Source organism: Carlito syrichta, unplaced genomic scaffold (assembly GCF_000164805.1).
Source record: "Carlito syrichta isolate Samal-C Ts95f unplaced genomic scaffold, Tarsius_syrichta-2.0.1 Scaffold315330, whole genome shotgun sequence".
NCBI classification, from domain to species: Eukaryota; Metazoa; Chordata; class Mammalia; order Primates; family Tarsiidae; genus Carlito; species Carlito syrichta.
The window spans coordinates 661,044-677,112 of NW_007259426.1; the positions used below are offsets into that span (position 1 = coordinate 661,044).

General features: G+C 45.8%; 1 protein-coding gene across 1 annotated transcript in view; it reads left to right on the forward strand.

Moving 5' to 3' along the window:
- CDKL4 (cyclin dependent kinase like 4) overlaps positions 1-13,287 on the forward strand; it is a 56,993-nt gene extending 43,706 nt beyond the window's left edge. The window contains exons 6-9 of the mRNA XM_008072536.1: positions 617-699; positions 2,583-2,639; positions 9,301-9,435; positions 13,067-13,287. Coding sequence (XP_008070727.1) covers positions 617-699; positions 2,583-2,639; positions 9,301-9,435; positions 13,067-13,168 — 377 coding nt within the window. The 3' untranslated portion in view covers positions 13,169-13,287. The remainder of the gene's footprint in view (positions 1-616; positions 700-2,582; positions 2,640-9,300; positions 9,436-13,066) is intronic.
- Positions 13,288-16,069: the final 2,782 nt, after the last annotated feature.

Sequence of the window (16,069 nt, forward strand, 5' to 3'; positions counted from 1 at the left end):
CTCCAACTCAAAAAAAAAAAAAAAAAAGAAAGAAAGAAAGAAAAATGTGGGATAGACCACCACTACCGGCCACACTGGAAGTGTATATTGCTGCATCAGTTGGTTTCCTTAAAAGCTTCTGGAAATTTACAGTAGGCAGACCTGAGTTTGAATCCTGGGTCTGTCACTTAGTTACCACATGACCTTGGACAAATTATTAAGCCTCTCCAAGGCTCCTTTTCCTCCCTGGTACAGTGGAGATTAAAAACAGTCACTGATGTGGGGACCAAAGGGAGGCCCAAATTTTACCTGTACGATGACCACTTGTATTCCTAATCCTGAATTGTACCCCACATCTTTAAAATAAAGTTAAAAAAATAGCAACTGCTGTTGTGAGATGACACCATCAGTTGAGATGGCATGTGAGGTCATGTGTGTAGCGCCCCAAGCGCCACTTTCGCCCCTTGGTGCTTGATGGAGGCTGAGTAACAACCAAACCACCCAGGGCAAGTGAGTGGCGGGCAGGGGGACAACCAGGCACAATGCAGTCTTTCAGACCTCCACCTCGGAAGTTAGACACTTACACACTTCATTATTCTTTGCCAAATGTATGAGTTACGTGGTTTGTATTTTACAGGAAAACTAATCCCAAGACATCAATCTATCTTTAAAAGTAACCAATTTTTCCATGGCGTCAGTATCCCTGAACCAGAAGACATGGTAAACTTCTCTATTTTACTGTTTGTGTTGCCGCTTTCTTTAAAGAGGTCATTGTTTCCTGGCTGGGCATGGTGGCTCACGCCTGTAATCCCAGCACTTTGGGAGGCCAAGGCAGGAGGAGCACTTGAGTCCACCTCAGCTTCCCAAGCTGCCTCGGCCTCCTGGGTAACCTTGACCTTCTGGATTCAAGCGATCCTCTTGCCTCAGACTCCTAAGTAGCTGGGACTATAGGTGCATGCCACCACACCCAACTAATTGCTTGATTTTTTTTAATAGAGATGAGGTCTCACTGTGTTGCCCAAGCGGGTCTTGAACTCCTGGGCTCAAGCAATCCTCTCACCTCGGCCTCCCAAAGTGTGGGATTACAGGTGTGAGCCACCATGCCTGGCCATCCCTCTTACTCTCTGTAGAGGTTGATTTGCTGTCTGTGTTACTTAAGTTCAAGCTATGATCTTTAAAACTCATATGGTCTAGGGTTTGCCTACAGAAAGAAAAGACTCAGGAGAGGCATGTGTCCACACTTAAGCTGTGTTAGAGTCAGCAGTGTAGGGATGGGGAAAACCTGAGAAGCCAGATAATGATTGATGCCGGGTGCGAACTACCCAACTACCTCTAGACACTTGTTCATTTTGTAAACCAATTATTTCACATAATACCTTTATCTATTCTGGTTTTCTTTTTATTGTATCTGTTAAAAACGTTTAACAGATATAATACAAGATTAAGGTTGACTTACAAGGTTAAAGTTTACAAAGAATATTTACATAACATGTGTTTAATTTGAGGAATAATATTCAACAAACTCACACGTCTCTGCTGCCCAGTTGAAGAGGTAGAATATTACCATTATCTTTGAAGCTTCTCCATTCCTTCGCTTCCCGCTATTCTGAATTGTGTTTTTCAATCGGTTGATTTCTAGAGTGCTGTTATATGTGTAGTTCAATGTATTTTCATGGATGCTCAAAGCTTCCTTAGAAGCAAATCAGGCACCTATATTAATAAATTTTTTTGAGTCACAGTATCACTCTGTCCACCCAGGCTGGAGTGCAGTGGCATGCTCACAGCCACCCCAGCATCAACGCACTGGGCTCAGGCGATCCTTCTGCCTCAGCCTTCCAAGTAGCTGGAACCACAGGTGCATGCTACCATGCCCGGCTGATTTTTTGATATATATTGTAGAAACGAGGTCTCACCAAGATGCCCAGGCTGGTCTAGAACCCCTAATCCTCTTGTCTCGGCCTCCCAAAATGCTGGGATTACAAGCTTGAGCCACCACACCTGGCAGGCACAGATGCTGTAGCCCTGTTGTAGGATTTCAGATAGGGACACTGGGACCCACGTTTGCCCAGCATTAATTGCCAGACATCATGAAAATTTAAAAAAAAAGTCTAGTGTCATGTCTTTCATACCTTTACACTTTAGCAAAAAATTATATATAAACATGTTTTTAAAAAAATCTTTAGGCCAAGCACAGTGGCTCATGCCTATAATCCCAGCACTTTGAGAGGCCAAGATGAGAGGATTGCTGGAGCCCACGGGCTCAAGACCAGCCTGGGCAACTTGGCAAGACCTCATCTCTTCAATAAATAAAAAAAATCAGCCAGGCATGGTGGCGCATGCCTGTAGTTCCAGTTACTTGGAAGGCTGAGGCGGATGGGTCACCTGAGCCCAGCAGGGTGAGACTGTGGTGGCCGTGAGTGTGCCATTGCACTCCAACCTGGGTGACAGAGTGAGACTCCAGCTCAAAAAAATAAAATAAAAAATCTTTAAGAGAAAGTATCTCACATACTAGGAAATCTTCCTCCAAAATGTTCTTATTACCAACATATCAAAAGGATACATTACTGTTATGTGATGTTGAATTTTTTAACTTTGTTTTCCAGGAAACTCTTGAGGAAAAGTTCTCTGATGTTCATCCTGAGGCTTTGAATTTCATGAAGGTACTTAATCAGTTACAACTATTATCGATTACAAATTGCAATGACTGAAGCTGGGAATTCTGGGAGGGGTGGACAGTGGAGCAAATAATGCCAAAGTGGGGCAAAGTCAATGAAAATGATAAGGAACTGTCAATTACACTTAAAGACAGCGATAATTCTAACTATTATCATTATTGTTGGTAGAGGATGAAACAAAGTCAGAGCCATGCAGACACCAGACCTGGCTGGCCCCTGCACTAGGCTAAGAGAGATGGTCAAACAAAGGACAGATTCTAGTAAGAAGCAGAAGAAACTTATCTGTGATCAGGCTCCCATTCATGCTTGACCAACAGAGGCCACACTAGGGGATGTGGCCTTACCTTCCAACTTGGAGAGTGAAAGCCCTTTGCGGGATGGGAGTGAGGATCTGTCTTTAACTCTCATTTAGGCTGGGCGCAGTGGTTCACGCCTATAATCCCAGCACTTTGGGAGGTCGAGGTAAGAGGATTGCCTGAGCCCACGGGTTTGAGACCAGCCTGGACAACTTGGTAAGACCTCATCTCTACAGTAAACCAAAAAATTAGCCGGGCATGGTGGCGTGTGCCTGTAGCTCCAGCTACTTGGAAGGCTGAGGTGAAAGGATCGTTTGAGCCCAGCAGGTCGAGGCTGCGGTGGCCGTGAGCATGCCACTGCACTCCAGCCTGGGTAACAGAGTGAGATTCCAACTCAAAAAAAATCCAAACAAACAAAAAACAATCAATTAAATTCTGTCTATGGCAGTGGTTTCCAAATGTGACTACTCATCTGAACGACCTGGGAGCTTTGTAAAAACACGGATCCCATGAGCTACGTCAAATTCACAGCAGCAAAAGCATCACACATGGGACCTTGGCATTCATGTCTTTAAGCACGCCCTTGAGTGATCGTGATTAACAGCTCAGTTTGGGATTTGTCTGATCTAGACAGCGGGGCCATTGCATGATCTGGAGTCAACTTTATAGACAGCCTTTGTGCTAGCGCTGGGCACTGCCAGGGTGCTATACAGGGTGCTGGACCACTTCCCTGAGTCTGCCTGAGACTCAGAGCCTGATCCCTCTGTGCTCTCAGACTCTTCCACCCAACCTCAGCGGCCCTTGCCCCTGTCTCACTGCCCTGACCTACCTTCCCCCAGCACCTGCAGGTCCATAGAAGCCCGATTCCCTGACCTTGTTCTGACAGGTTGCAACAGTGTAGCAAAATCTCCAAGGCAGAGGGAAGGTGTCAAACCCAACGCATTTGCAGCTGAAGGCCAGAGGCCACCTGTGGCTAGTCTGCCAACCAGCTTCAAACCTTCCGGGAAGGCAATTCCAGGACACAAAAATTCCAAGGCATAGGACAAATTCAACAGGTGAAGGGCCCTGTTGGCCGCCTCAGACTCTGGCTGAAGTTAAGTTGCTACTCAGCGATTTGGTCTAGACCCATAAATTTCAACCTGAGGCCCAAGAATCCTCAAGAGTATTAAGGATTGTGCCATTTCATGGACCACTCTCTCTCCCCTAGACTCATGCCCCATATTAGATGAAAGAGGATATTTTTAAATTAATTACAATTGAGACATCTTTAACAACAAATAAGTAATGGCTGCCATATCAGGTGGTCATCCCACAGGGCCGGGTCATAACCCATGCATGTGCTGAAGTGTTGGCCAGTGACAGTGCCAAGAATCATGGTGGCGGCATGCAGTGGCCACTCGATGGCAGGTCTGTTGTGTTCTCTTCATTAGGTTTGAAAGGAGATTGGCTGGGTGTGGTGGCTCAAGCCTATCATCCCAGCACTTTGGGAGGCCGAGGCAAGAGGATTGCCTGAGCCCAGAGGTTTGAGACCAGCCTGGGCAACTTTGCAAGACCTCGTCTCTACAATAAATCAAAAAAATTAGCTGGGCATGATAGCATGTGCCTATAGTTCCGGCTACTTGGAAGGCTGAGGCAGAAGGATTGCCTGAGCCCAGCAAGTTGAGGCTGCAGTGGCCGTGAGCGTGCCACTGCACTCCAGCCTGGATGATGGAGTGAGACTCCCAACTCCAAGGAAAAAAAAAAAAAAAAACCAGATCATGAGCACAATCTTTATTATGTTTTACTCATTTGTTCCCATGGTCATAACCATTCTATCACTATATCAGTTTAATCTGTCCATCAAGAGGAAGACTAATAAAGTATAAGAAATTTTATCAGAGGACTTTCTGTGAAGTAAGTTTGAATTTAAGAAAAGGATCCTGATATGGACTTTGGGGTTCTAATTTCTCATTTTCCATCTTCAAGAACTTTTCCAGACTGGGAGCACTTCTAGGGAGCAGCTCTGAGAATTCATCAGCTCTCAATGTGCAGAGTTATTGAAGCAGGCAGGCGAGAACTCACAATCCACAACTCTACCCACTTCACCTCAATGCTCCCAAAATTAACCAAACGGGACACTTCCAGCCCAAACCCCCATGGAGCAGCTCAGCACTAGCGAGTTCTTCTTGAGATCTAAAAACGTTCTTTTAAATAAAATCCATAGGGATTTAGGGACGGGTTAGATTCTCTCTCTCTCTCTCTCTCTCCCCCTGAGACTGAGTCTCACTCTGTTGCCCAGGCTGGAATACAGTGGCACACTCACGGCCACCACAGCCTCGACCTGCTGGGGTCAGGCAATCGTTCCAACTCAGCCTTCCAAGTAGTTGGAACTACAGGTGCACACCACCACACTCGGCTAATTTTTTTATTTATTGTAGAGACGAGGTCTTGCCCAGTGGCCCAGCCTGGTCTTGAACCTTTGGGCTCAGGCAATCCTCTCGCTTCTGCCTCCCAAAGTGCTGGAATTACAGGCGTGAGCCACTGTGCCAGGCTTAGATTTCAATAGTTTGAAAGCCCATATAAAAACACAGCTGAATTCAAGACATATTTGAAAGGAAAACGAATAGGACTAAATTAGGATTTCCATCTAGGGAATGAAGGAGAGGAGGTGGAAGGGTGAGGTCCTGGTCAGTTTCCAAGGTGTTGGCAGGCCCGTGCTTCTTCTGAAGCCTCTCGGTGGGGATCTCTCCCTGCCTCTCCCAGCTTCTGATGGTCCCCAGCATCCCTGGCTTGTGGCAGTTCATGCCAAACTCTGCCTCTATCATAACATGGCAATCTCTGTGTGTGTCTGTCTTTACACTGGCTTTTTTCTGCCTATAAAGGCACCAATCATAATTGGATGCAGGGTCTACCCTAGGCCGCGATGACCTCATCTTCACTAAGTGCACCTGCAAAGACCCTCTTTCCAAATAAAGTCACATTCTGAGGTGCTGGGATGAGAACTTCAACTTATATTTTTAAGGGGACACAATTTAACCCATAGCAATGCCCATGAGACTGTGATATTTCAGTAGGAATTACATCTGCAGGTCCGGAGTTCATAGGAGAGGTCTGGGATAGAATTATCAGTGTGGAGATCTCAGGTAAGCTCTGATCATTGATGCCATGGGCATCAATGAGATCAGCTACAAACTGAGGACAGATGAGAGAAAAAGGGCAGCTAGGACTGAACCTCGAGGAATTGTAGCCAACCACCATGGAGAACACGGTAAACTAGCAAAGGCTGGTTTGAAAAGGAGAAACTGGGAGACTGGTGGAAGAAAAATGAGAGATCAGATAAGTCATAGAGAGTTTCAAGAAGAGCATTGGGCCAGGTGTGGTGGCTCACACCTGTAATCCCAGCACTTTGGGAGGCTGAGGCTGGAGGATCGCTTGAACCCAGGAGTTCGAGACCAGCCTGGGCAACATAGCAAGACCCCACCTGCAGTAGCTCACACCTGTAATCCCAGCATTTTGGGAGGCCGAGGTGAGAAGATCGCCTAAGCCCAGGGGTTCAAGACCAACCTGGGCAACATAGTGAGACATCATCTCTACAATAAATAAAGAAATTAGCCAGGTGTGGGGGCACACACCTGTAGTCTCAGGTACTTGGGAGTCTGAGGCAGAAGAATCACCCGAGTCCAGGATTTTGAGACTCTGATGAGCAATGATAGTGCCACTGTACTTCAGCCTGGGTGACAGAATGAGACCCTGACTCAAAGAAAAAAGAAAGAAAGAAAGAGGAGGAGAGTGTGGTCAGTAGTGTCAAATACTGAGGCAAGAACTCAAAATACACTTGGGACTGAAGGCTCTGGAAGCAGAGGTCATAGATATTAATAATGAGAGCCACTTTAACAGAATGATGAGGCAGAAGCTGGAACAAAGTGATGAAGAAATAGAGACCAGCACAGATTGTATTCAAAGTGGCCTTTCTGTCCTGATCACAGCCCTGACCGCATTAGGGTCTGAGGAGACCGTGTCCTCGTAGCAGCTGGAGTTAAGATATGGCATGGGTCATTCATTAGAGGTGATTTGCTTGGAGCAGGCAGTAGTCGAGGAGGGAGAGGTGAGCCTAGCAGTGCTGGGCAGGGTTGTTTCTTGAAGAACAGGTCTAATCAGATGCCGCTTCCAGGGGCAGGTGACACTTCTCAGGGCATGCAGCGTTCTCGGGGATCTGATGTCAGCTGGGGTAAAGGAGGAAGACACCATGGGGGCGGTCCTGGCAGGGAGAACCTTAGGCCATGCAATTGTCTGGACTCCTGAATGCCTGCAGACAATGTTTATGGTATTGGTGAACCCTTAGTCCTCTCTCAGATAAGACAAGTCAGCTCGGGTCATCTATGCCTGTCCAATTCTTTACAGGTCATAACCTGTCTTTTTTGATGGGAAAAGCCCCGTTCTCTGACTAAGGAGTATCAGGGCTTCAGGAGAAATCCTCCTTGTGTCAGGACTGCCACTGACCCTTCTTCTGTCATGGTCCTTCCCACTCTCTGAATGAAGCAGAGCTAGAGGCGTTTAGCGGTCTCAAATACAAAGGGACACAATGCCACCTTTTCCTTTTTGCCATGAATATATAATGAACATATATTTTATTTCTCCTTGTAAATTTTTTTGCGGCCAAGCATGGTGGCTCATGTAATCCCAGCACTTTGGGAGCCTAGGAAATGAGGACTGCTCAAGTCCAGGCATTCGAGGTGCCTGAGCAAAATAGCGAGATCTCAGCTCTACAAAAAAAATTTAAAAATTATGCGGGTATAGTGGCACGTGCCTGTTGTCCCAGCCACTTGGGGGGTTGAGGCTGAGGTGGGAGGATCGATTGAGCCTGAGAGACTGAGGCTGTGGTGAGCCATGATCGTGCCACCGCACTCCAGCCTGCGTGACAGAGTGAGACCCAGACGCAAAAAACTTTTTAAAAAAAAATTTTTATTTTTAAGATGGTGGGGTACAGTTCAGGGTTAGGTATACAAATGTTCATTATGCAGGTACCCTTGTTGATGGTGTGCCCCCTCAGCAAATTCCCACTACTGCCAATCCCATACCCACCACTGCAGTTTCCCACTACTGCCAATCTCTTTTTACAGTATTACGATAGTTGTTCAAGGTTCATGTATGAGTGAGAACACGTGATACTCAGTTCTTTGTTTCTGTGATAGGTCACTCAGTATTGTAGAACTCTAAGTCTATCCAAATTGCTGCAAAGTTCATAATTTTATTCTTTATGGCTGCGTGATATTCCACATTACAAAAAACATTTTTCTCTTTTTGAGTTGGAGTCTCACTCTGTCGCCCAGTCTGGAGTGCAGTGGCATACTCACGGCCTCCCCAGCGTCCACCTGCTGGGCTCCCGCGATCCTTCCGCCTCAGCCTTCCAAGTAGCCAGACCTACAGGCGTGTACTACCATGCCCAGCTAATTTTTGATTTACTGTAGAGACGAGGTCTCACCAAGTTGCCCAGGCTAGTCTCAAACCCGCAGGCTCAGGCAATTCACTGGCCTTGGCCTCCCAAAGTGCTGGGATTACTAGCTAAGCTACCAAGCCCAGCCAAAAACCATTTTTTAAAATTAAGTCCTTTCTCATTACTGAATTTCATACTTCTTCAGCTATCTCCTTAAACTAACGGTTCTCAGACTTGCATATGGGCAGCAGAATCATTCCAGCACTTTGGGAGGCTGAGGCAGGAGGATTGCTTGAGGCCAGGAGTTCAAGACCAGCCTGGATGACATAGTGAGACCCCTCCCTCTGCAAAAAACAAAAAACAAATTAACCAAGCATGGTGGTGCACCTGTAGTCCCAGCTACTTGACAGGCCGAGGCAGGAGGATCCCTTGGAACCCAGGAGCCTGAGTCTGCAGTGAACTATGATCATGTGAATGCACTCCAGCCTGAGCAACAGAATGAGGCCGTCTCTAAAAAAATTAAAATTGAAAACAAAGAATCACCCAGAGGGTTTGTCAAACAGATGGCTGGACCCACGCTCGGTGCTTTCCATTCCATTTGGCAGGTGGGGAATAGGACCCAAGAATTTGAATTTCTAACAAGTTCCCAGTTAATCTGGTGCTGCTGGTCCAGGGGCTGCACTCCAAGACTCCTGCTAGGGCTCTGCTCTCACCTGTGATGAAAAGGTGTCACTGGTGGGAGCCCCTCCAGTGACACTGGCCCTCCAGCCATTCAAAGAAGCAATTCTAGCGATTCACAAGTTCCTGGATCTTGATGATACACAGACTGGAAGGTTTTCCAGACTTGTGTTTACTCCAATATGTTATTCAGAGTTTTGGGGCATAGTCACCAGATAAGCCCCTCCTCTGACCTCTTTGCATTTCTCTTCTTCCCAAGGGGTGTCTGAAGATGAACCCAGATGACAGGCCAGCCTGCGCCCAACTCCTGGAGAGTGCCTACTTCGATACTTTCCGAGAGGAGCAAATGAAGAGGAAAGCACGGGGCGAGGGGAGAAACAGGAGGCGCCAGCAGGTAACTCGCTCAAAAGTGAACGCGCGGTGCAAATCATTCTCTTCTGTCGTTTTTGTCTTTCTGCCTTTCAGAGTGAGGTTCGGTGAACACCAAGACCTTTCCTTTGTCTTGGTGTCGTCGTATCTGTTCAGCTTAATCAATATTGGTGATGGACATCATAAAACCATAGAACCATGAAAATATCCAGATTATTGCAAAATTTTATTCCAAATACACTTGAATGAAATTCTTACACAACTCTGTTGCTACTCTGGGTGGATATACGCCACACAAGATCATATGGCTTTTTTTTGTTTTATTTTGTTTTGAGTCAGAGTCTCTCTGTCGCCCAGGCTGGAGTGCAGTGGCATGCTCACGGCCACCGCAGCCTTAACCTGCTGGGCTCAGCTGATCCCTCCACCTCAGCCTTCTAAGTAGCTGGAACCATAGGCCTGTGCTACTGCGTCTGACTGGGTTTTGGATTTATTGTGGAGACGAGATCTTGTCAAGTTGCCCAGGCTAGTCTCGAGCCCCTGGGCTCAGGCAGTCCTCTCACCTCTGCCTCCCATATGGGGGATTACAGACATGAGCCACCATGCCCGGCCAATCATATACCCCTAACACGACAACCTCACACAGCAGGACTGAGTCATGCCAGCATTCAAGGAATCCTGGTGCCCTTCTGTATCTTCAGATAGGCAATAAAGGATGCTGGACATGTCTGTCTTTTCCCCCATGGTAGGCCCCTAAGTCTGTCTTTCCTGGGCTTTTCATTGAAACCAAGAATAAGCTCTGCCAGATACAAAGGAATGAAACCCAGACATCTGGGAACCAAGTTCTATCCTATAGGCCAACATTGCAGAGCGGTGTGGTGACCATTAGGACGATCGTGAGCTCTGCAGTTTATCAGATGATTGACCTTCACATACTTTAAGAAAACCTTGAAGTGAAAACATAAACTCCACGAAGTAGGTTTGTTTTGATTCGGGTTTTTTTTCTCACTTTGTAAGCTCAGCACCTAAAACACATAGCAAACACTTAATACATATTATGTAGATAAATCAATAGATCAATATTGCTTACTAATAAACCAAATTGGCAAATTTTAGTTTATCAGAGGCTGTGTTACATTTTGTTTGTTTAATCTTCTGTCTTCAATCTAACTTTTTGTCATGTATTCATGTATCTTTTTATTACCATGTCTTCTATAAATGAAAAAAGTGGTCTTTTTTTTACAATTTTTTTTTTTTTGAGTCAGGGTCTCATCCTGTTCCCCAGGCTGGAGTGCAGTGGCAGGATCACGGCTCACCACAACTTCCACCTGCTGGGCTCGGGTGATCCTCCCACTTCAGCCTCCCAAGTAGCTGGGACTACAGGCGTACACCAATACACCTGGCTAATTGTTTGATTTTTTTTGTAGAGATGGGGTCTCACTATGTTGTCCAGGCTGGTCTCGAACTCCTGGGCTCAAGCGATCCTCCTGCCTCAGCCTCCCAAATTATTGGACGTGAACCACTGTGCCCAGCTTTCCGATCCTTTAATAGTTAAAGTAGAAATTTATCGAGAGAAAAAAGACCAAACTAATTGATAAGATAAAATGTGAAATTACTTCTGTGTATCTAAAATCTCTGAGTATCCAAATATTTATTGCCCATGCCATTTCACCTTCTACTGCCCAGTGTTTGCAAAGGAAGCCTAAAGCAGCTTAGCCTCGAATATCAAAAAGATCAGGGTTTTTTCAAATAAATCAGAGGCAGCAACCTGGAAGACAGTGCGAGTTGTGTGTGAAAGGACACTGTCCCGTTAAAAAGGGCTCGCCAGATTCCCATCCCTGGCCTGGGGGTGAATAGTATCTGCCCCAGCCAGCCTCCTGGTCCCGACTCGCTTCCAATGTGGGGACCTGGCAGTGCCCTGGTCTCCATCCAGGGACTCGAAGATGCTCTCCCTCCTCTGCTCCAGTTTGCAGCGTGTGGACAGCTGTGTTTTCTCTTTCCCTCAAGGCCTGGAGCCCTGTTGATATAGGTCAGGAACTGTATACCGGGTCTTGCAGAAGAAGCACAAAGGGCGCCATGACCTAGAGAATCTCCCTGACGAGGACGAGATCCTCTCCCCTGTCCCCCAGAGAACTGCACTCTGTTCACCTCTGCCTGGGGAACTCCACAGTAGCACCCATCCCGAGCCAGGCCAGGACAGCTTCTTCCTTCAGGTGAGGTCCCCAGAGAACAAGGCCAAGAGGAAGACAGGGATGCCTTTCCAGTTGCTGTTTTCTTTCAGAAGACACACTTCTTTCCTAGACATTTTACCAAAGCAGAAAATAAACTAAAAATTACAGAAATTGCTGGGCACTGTGGCTCATACCTGTAATCCCAGCACTTTGGGAGGCTGAGGCGGGAGGATCATTTGAGGCCAGGAGTTCAAGACCAGCCTGGGCAACATAGCGAAACCGTCTCTACTAAAAATAAAGTAAAATTTTTTAATGTTTAAAATTAATATAAAATGTTTATAGTAAATAAATAAATTACAGAAGCCAGGCTCGGTGGCTCAGCCTGTAATCCCACGCCTTTGGGAGGCTGAGGTGAGTGGATTGCCTGAGCCCGTGGGTTCGAGACCCACCTGGGCAGCGAGACCTCATCTCTACAATAAATCAAAAAATCAGGCGGGCGTGGTAGCGCATGCCTGTAATTCCGGCTACTTGGAAGGCTGAGGCGGAAGGATCGCCGGAGCCCAGCAGGTCGAGGCTGTGGTGGCGGGGAGCGGCCACTGCACTCCAGTCTGAGCGACAGAGTGAGACTCCAACTCAAAATAAATAAATAAATAAATTACAGAAATATATTTCCATTCAGTGTGGTTTTACTCTGTGAGTCCAAATTTCTACCTAGTTCACCACAGCTTCTAGATTGCTGAGAGGTAACAGTTTCCCTAAGACTAAATAGTGTATGCCGGGTGTGGTGGCTCAAGCCTGTAATCCCAGCACTTTGGGAGACTGAGGTGACAGGATTGCCTGAGCCCACGGGTTCGAGACCAACCTGGGTAAATTGGTGAGACCTCGTCTCTACAATAAATTTTTTAAAAATTAGCCGGGTGTGATGGTGCATGCCTGTAGTTCTAGCTGCTTGAAAGGCTCAGGCAGAAGGATCTCCTGAGTCCAGCGGTCGAGGCTGCGGTGGCTGTGACCATATCACTGCACTCCAGCCTGGGCGACAGAGTTAGACTCCAACTCAAAAAAAAAAAAAAGACTAAATAGTGTACAAACTTGATGCAAAGCAGTTTTAAGCTATCACTGGCCTGCTAATAGCCTATAGTAGCTATTAATAATTTGAGATGGTTACAATGTAGACTCCTAGAATTCTTGTTTAGTAACTGGTGGGCATCTATCGTTTGAACACTGACCAGATACACAGTATATATAAGTATATTAAAACAAATAACAGTACACCCATGAGAATCCTAGAGTAAGTAAGAGAGTCTAATTTTCATGTACCAGAGGATCGCAAGTTTTGGAAAGGTAATGGTGCTTAATCTAAAAGTTGATGTCTTTGACGTCTTTGTACCACATGTAAATATCTTTTTGTCTTAACACCTTTAACTCAGACTGTGCAAATAGGAATTGCTTTCGATGTACTTTCTCATTTTTGTCTCGTTCTGCTATTAGAATCAGCTGTTGCCTCTCATACCAAGAAGCCACATCTCCCACACACCTGATGGAAGAAAACAAGTCCTCCAGTTAAAATTTGATCATCTTCCAAACATTTAGGAAAATGTTCTTTCAAGTGCAAAGTAATTTAATATGTACAGTTTGTACAAGTGAGATAGGAATTCTCAGTGTTTCAAATGCAAATAAGCCATATGAAAATTAAGATGCCTTCTACAATTGTTTTGCTCTGATCATTGCTGACTCCCTTCCCGTGCTTTTTACATGCCAACTTCATCTTTTAGAACATTTACTTTAAATGCTATAAAGCCTAAAACTGCACATATGGAGGAGACATTTTCGATTTCATCAGAGCAGCACCTCCCGAGGGAACTTCCATGGAGAATCTGTGGGCTTATACTTTGGTTTATGAAAAAGATTTACATGGCCAGACTCAGTGGCTCAGCCTGTAATCCCAGCAGTTTGGGAGGCTGAGGCAAGTGGATTGCCTGAGTCCACGGGTTCAAGACCAGCCTGGGCAACTTGGCGAGACCTCGTCTCTACAATAAATCAAAAATTAGCTGGGCGTGGTAGCTCGTGCCTGTAGTTCCTGCTACTTGGAAGGCTAAGGGGGAAGGATTGTAGGAGCCAAGCAGGTCGATGCTGGGGTGGCCGCGAGTGTGCCCCTGCACTCTGGTCTGGGTGACAGAGTGAGACTCCAACTCAAAAACAAGAAAGGAAAAAGACTTACACGTGTCATCTTGCTTCAGCCAACCATACCTTGAAAGGTCATCTAGGTTAGATTCCAGGTCAGGCTCCACTTTCTCTGTCTCAAGAGACACTGATGATTCTATTTTTAAAGCCAGCAAGAGAAAATTCCATGCAGACTCCATACACAGCAAATAGTGCAGCAGTGACAAGGAATCACCGTCCTCATGACAGTCACGCCCTCAGGTGTTCGGCGGCTGACCCTGACGCTGACCTCCGCTGCATCACAGCTCCTTATCATTCTTTTCGCCTCCTGGCTAAATCATCTCAGAATCTAAAACGATCCTCCGGGTGTGTTGTCTGAACGGTTCATTGCCAATACTCTCTTCCCGTTGCACCCATAACCTCTATGAAATTGTGCTGCTCCAAGCGAGGGAGAGTGTCATAAGCGGGTGTGTTCGTAAACTTGTACAAGGGTAGGAAGATTATCTTCCAGTTAATTTCATTTTGTGTCTCCTAGCCCCCCAAAAAAGCAAAGCAAACACTTCCATCGGTGAGCTGAATAGACCTTATGATATTTTCCCAAGTGCACTTGACATATGTACATGTATATACACATATACTTATAAACATGTATTTATTGATTTTGAAGAATCATAGTAGGTGTCCTTTATCCTAGACATATAAAAATGATGCAGTGTTTGAAAGTACTTTTAGTGCTGGGCATGGTAGCTCAAGCCTGTAATCCCAGCACTTTGGGAGGCGGAGGCAAGAGGATTGCCTGAGCTCAGGGGTTCAAGACCAGCCTGAGTAACTTGGCAAGACCTCATCTCCACAATAAATCAAAAAAATTAGCTGGACATGGTGGCACATGACTGTAATCCCAGCACTTTGGGAGGTGGAGGCAAGAGGATTGCCTGAGCCCAGGGGTTCAAGATCAGCCTAGGCAACTTGGCAAGACCACGTCTCTACAATAAATTTTTAAAAATCAGCCGGGTGGGGTGGCACACGCCTGTAGTTCCAGCTACATGGAAGGCTGAGGCAGAAGGATCACCTGAGCCCAACAGGATGAGGCTATGGTAACCATGAGCATGTCACTGCACTCCAACCTGGGTGACAGTGAGACTCAGACTCAAAGAAAAAAAAGAAAAGAAAGTTCTTTTAGTTTGCTATCGAGAAACTCACGTAAAATAATAGCACAGAGCTATCACTGTTTTAATAGCACAAAACAGTGATGTTCCTATCAATACAAGTTAAGAGTATATTTTAACTCTTCTGTTCCCTGGTCAGGAATACTTACCTAAACATTGTCAAATTTTGCAAATACATGTTATTCCAGAAATGTTTTGTGTCTAGCACCAAGAATTAACATATATAATTGTTAAGGAAACCCAGTAACACCTTACATTTATCTCTAAACTTCCCTAGAGTCTCCTTCCGTTATTTGGGTTGATTTGGCCATTTGGCATTCTTTGTGTAAAGATACGCTGTCAGAACCTTCTTATTTTCATCTTGATATCAAGAATGTGTCTCCCCAGATTTGTATGTTTCTTGCATTTTTAATAGGATGATGCCACAGGTGCAAGGAAAATGAGAAATAAAAGATAAAAGGCAACTTTGCGGAAATGTTTATTTTTAGCTTTTGTAGTGTTCTTTCCATTTAAGCCTTCTTATTACCAAACCACCCAATCTGCTCCAGTTCTCCTAGATATTTATACATGCATCATATCTATGCATATGTGTGTGCATATGTACACACACATGTATATGATAAATATATACTGGGGTGCCAAAAAATGTATGCATGTTTTGTTTTTTGGGTATTTGTTTGTTTTTTGTTTGTTTGTTTGTTTGTTTGTTTTTGAGTTGGAGTCTCACTCTGTCGCCCAGACTGGAGTGCAGTGGCTGCTCCTGGTCATCGCAGCCTCGGCCTGCTGGGCTCCGGCGATCCTTCCGCCTCAGCCTTCCGAGTAGCCGGAATTACAGGCATGCGCCACCACACCCGGCTGATTTTTTTATTTATTGTAGAGATAAAGTCTCGCAGCCCAGGCAGGTCTCGAACCCGCGGGCTCAGGCAATTCACTCACCTCAGCTTCCCAAAGGCGCAGGATTACAGGCTGAGCCACCGAGCCCGGCTATTTGTTTGTTTTTGAGTTGGTGTCTCACTCTGTCACCCAGGCTGGAGTGCAGTGGCACACTCATGGTCACCCCAGCGTCGACCTGCTGGGCTCTGGTGATCCTTCTGCCTCAGCCTTCCAAGTAGCCAGAACTACAAGCGAGTGCTACCACGCCCGACTAATTTTTTTTTTTTTTTTG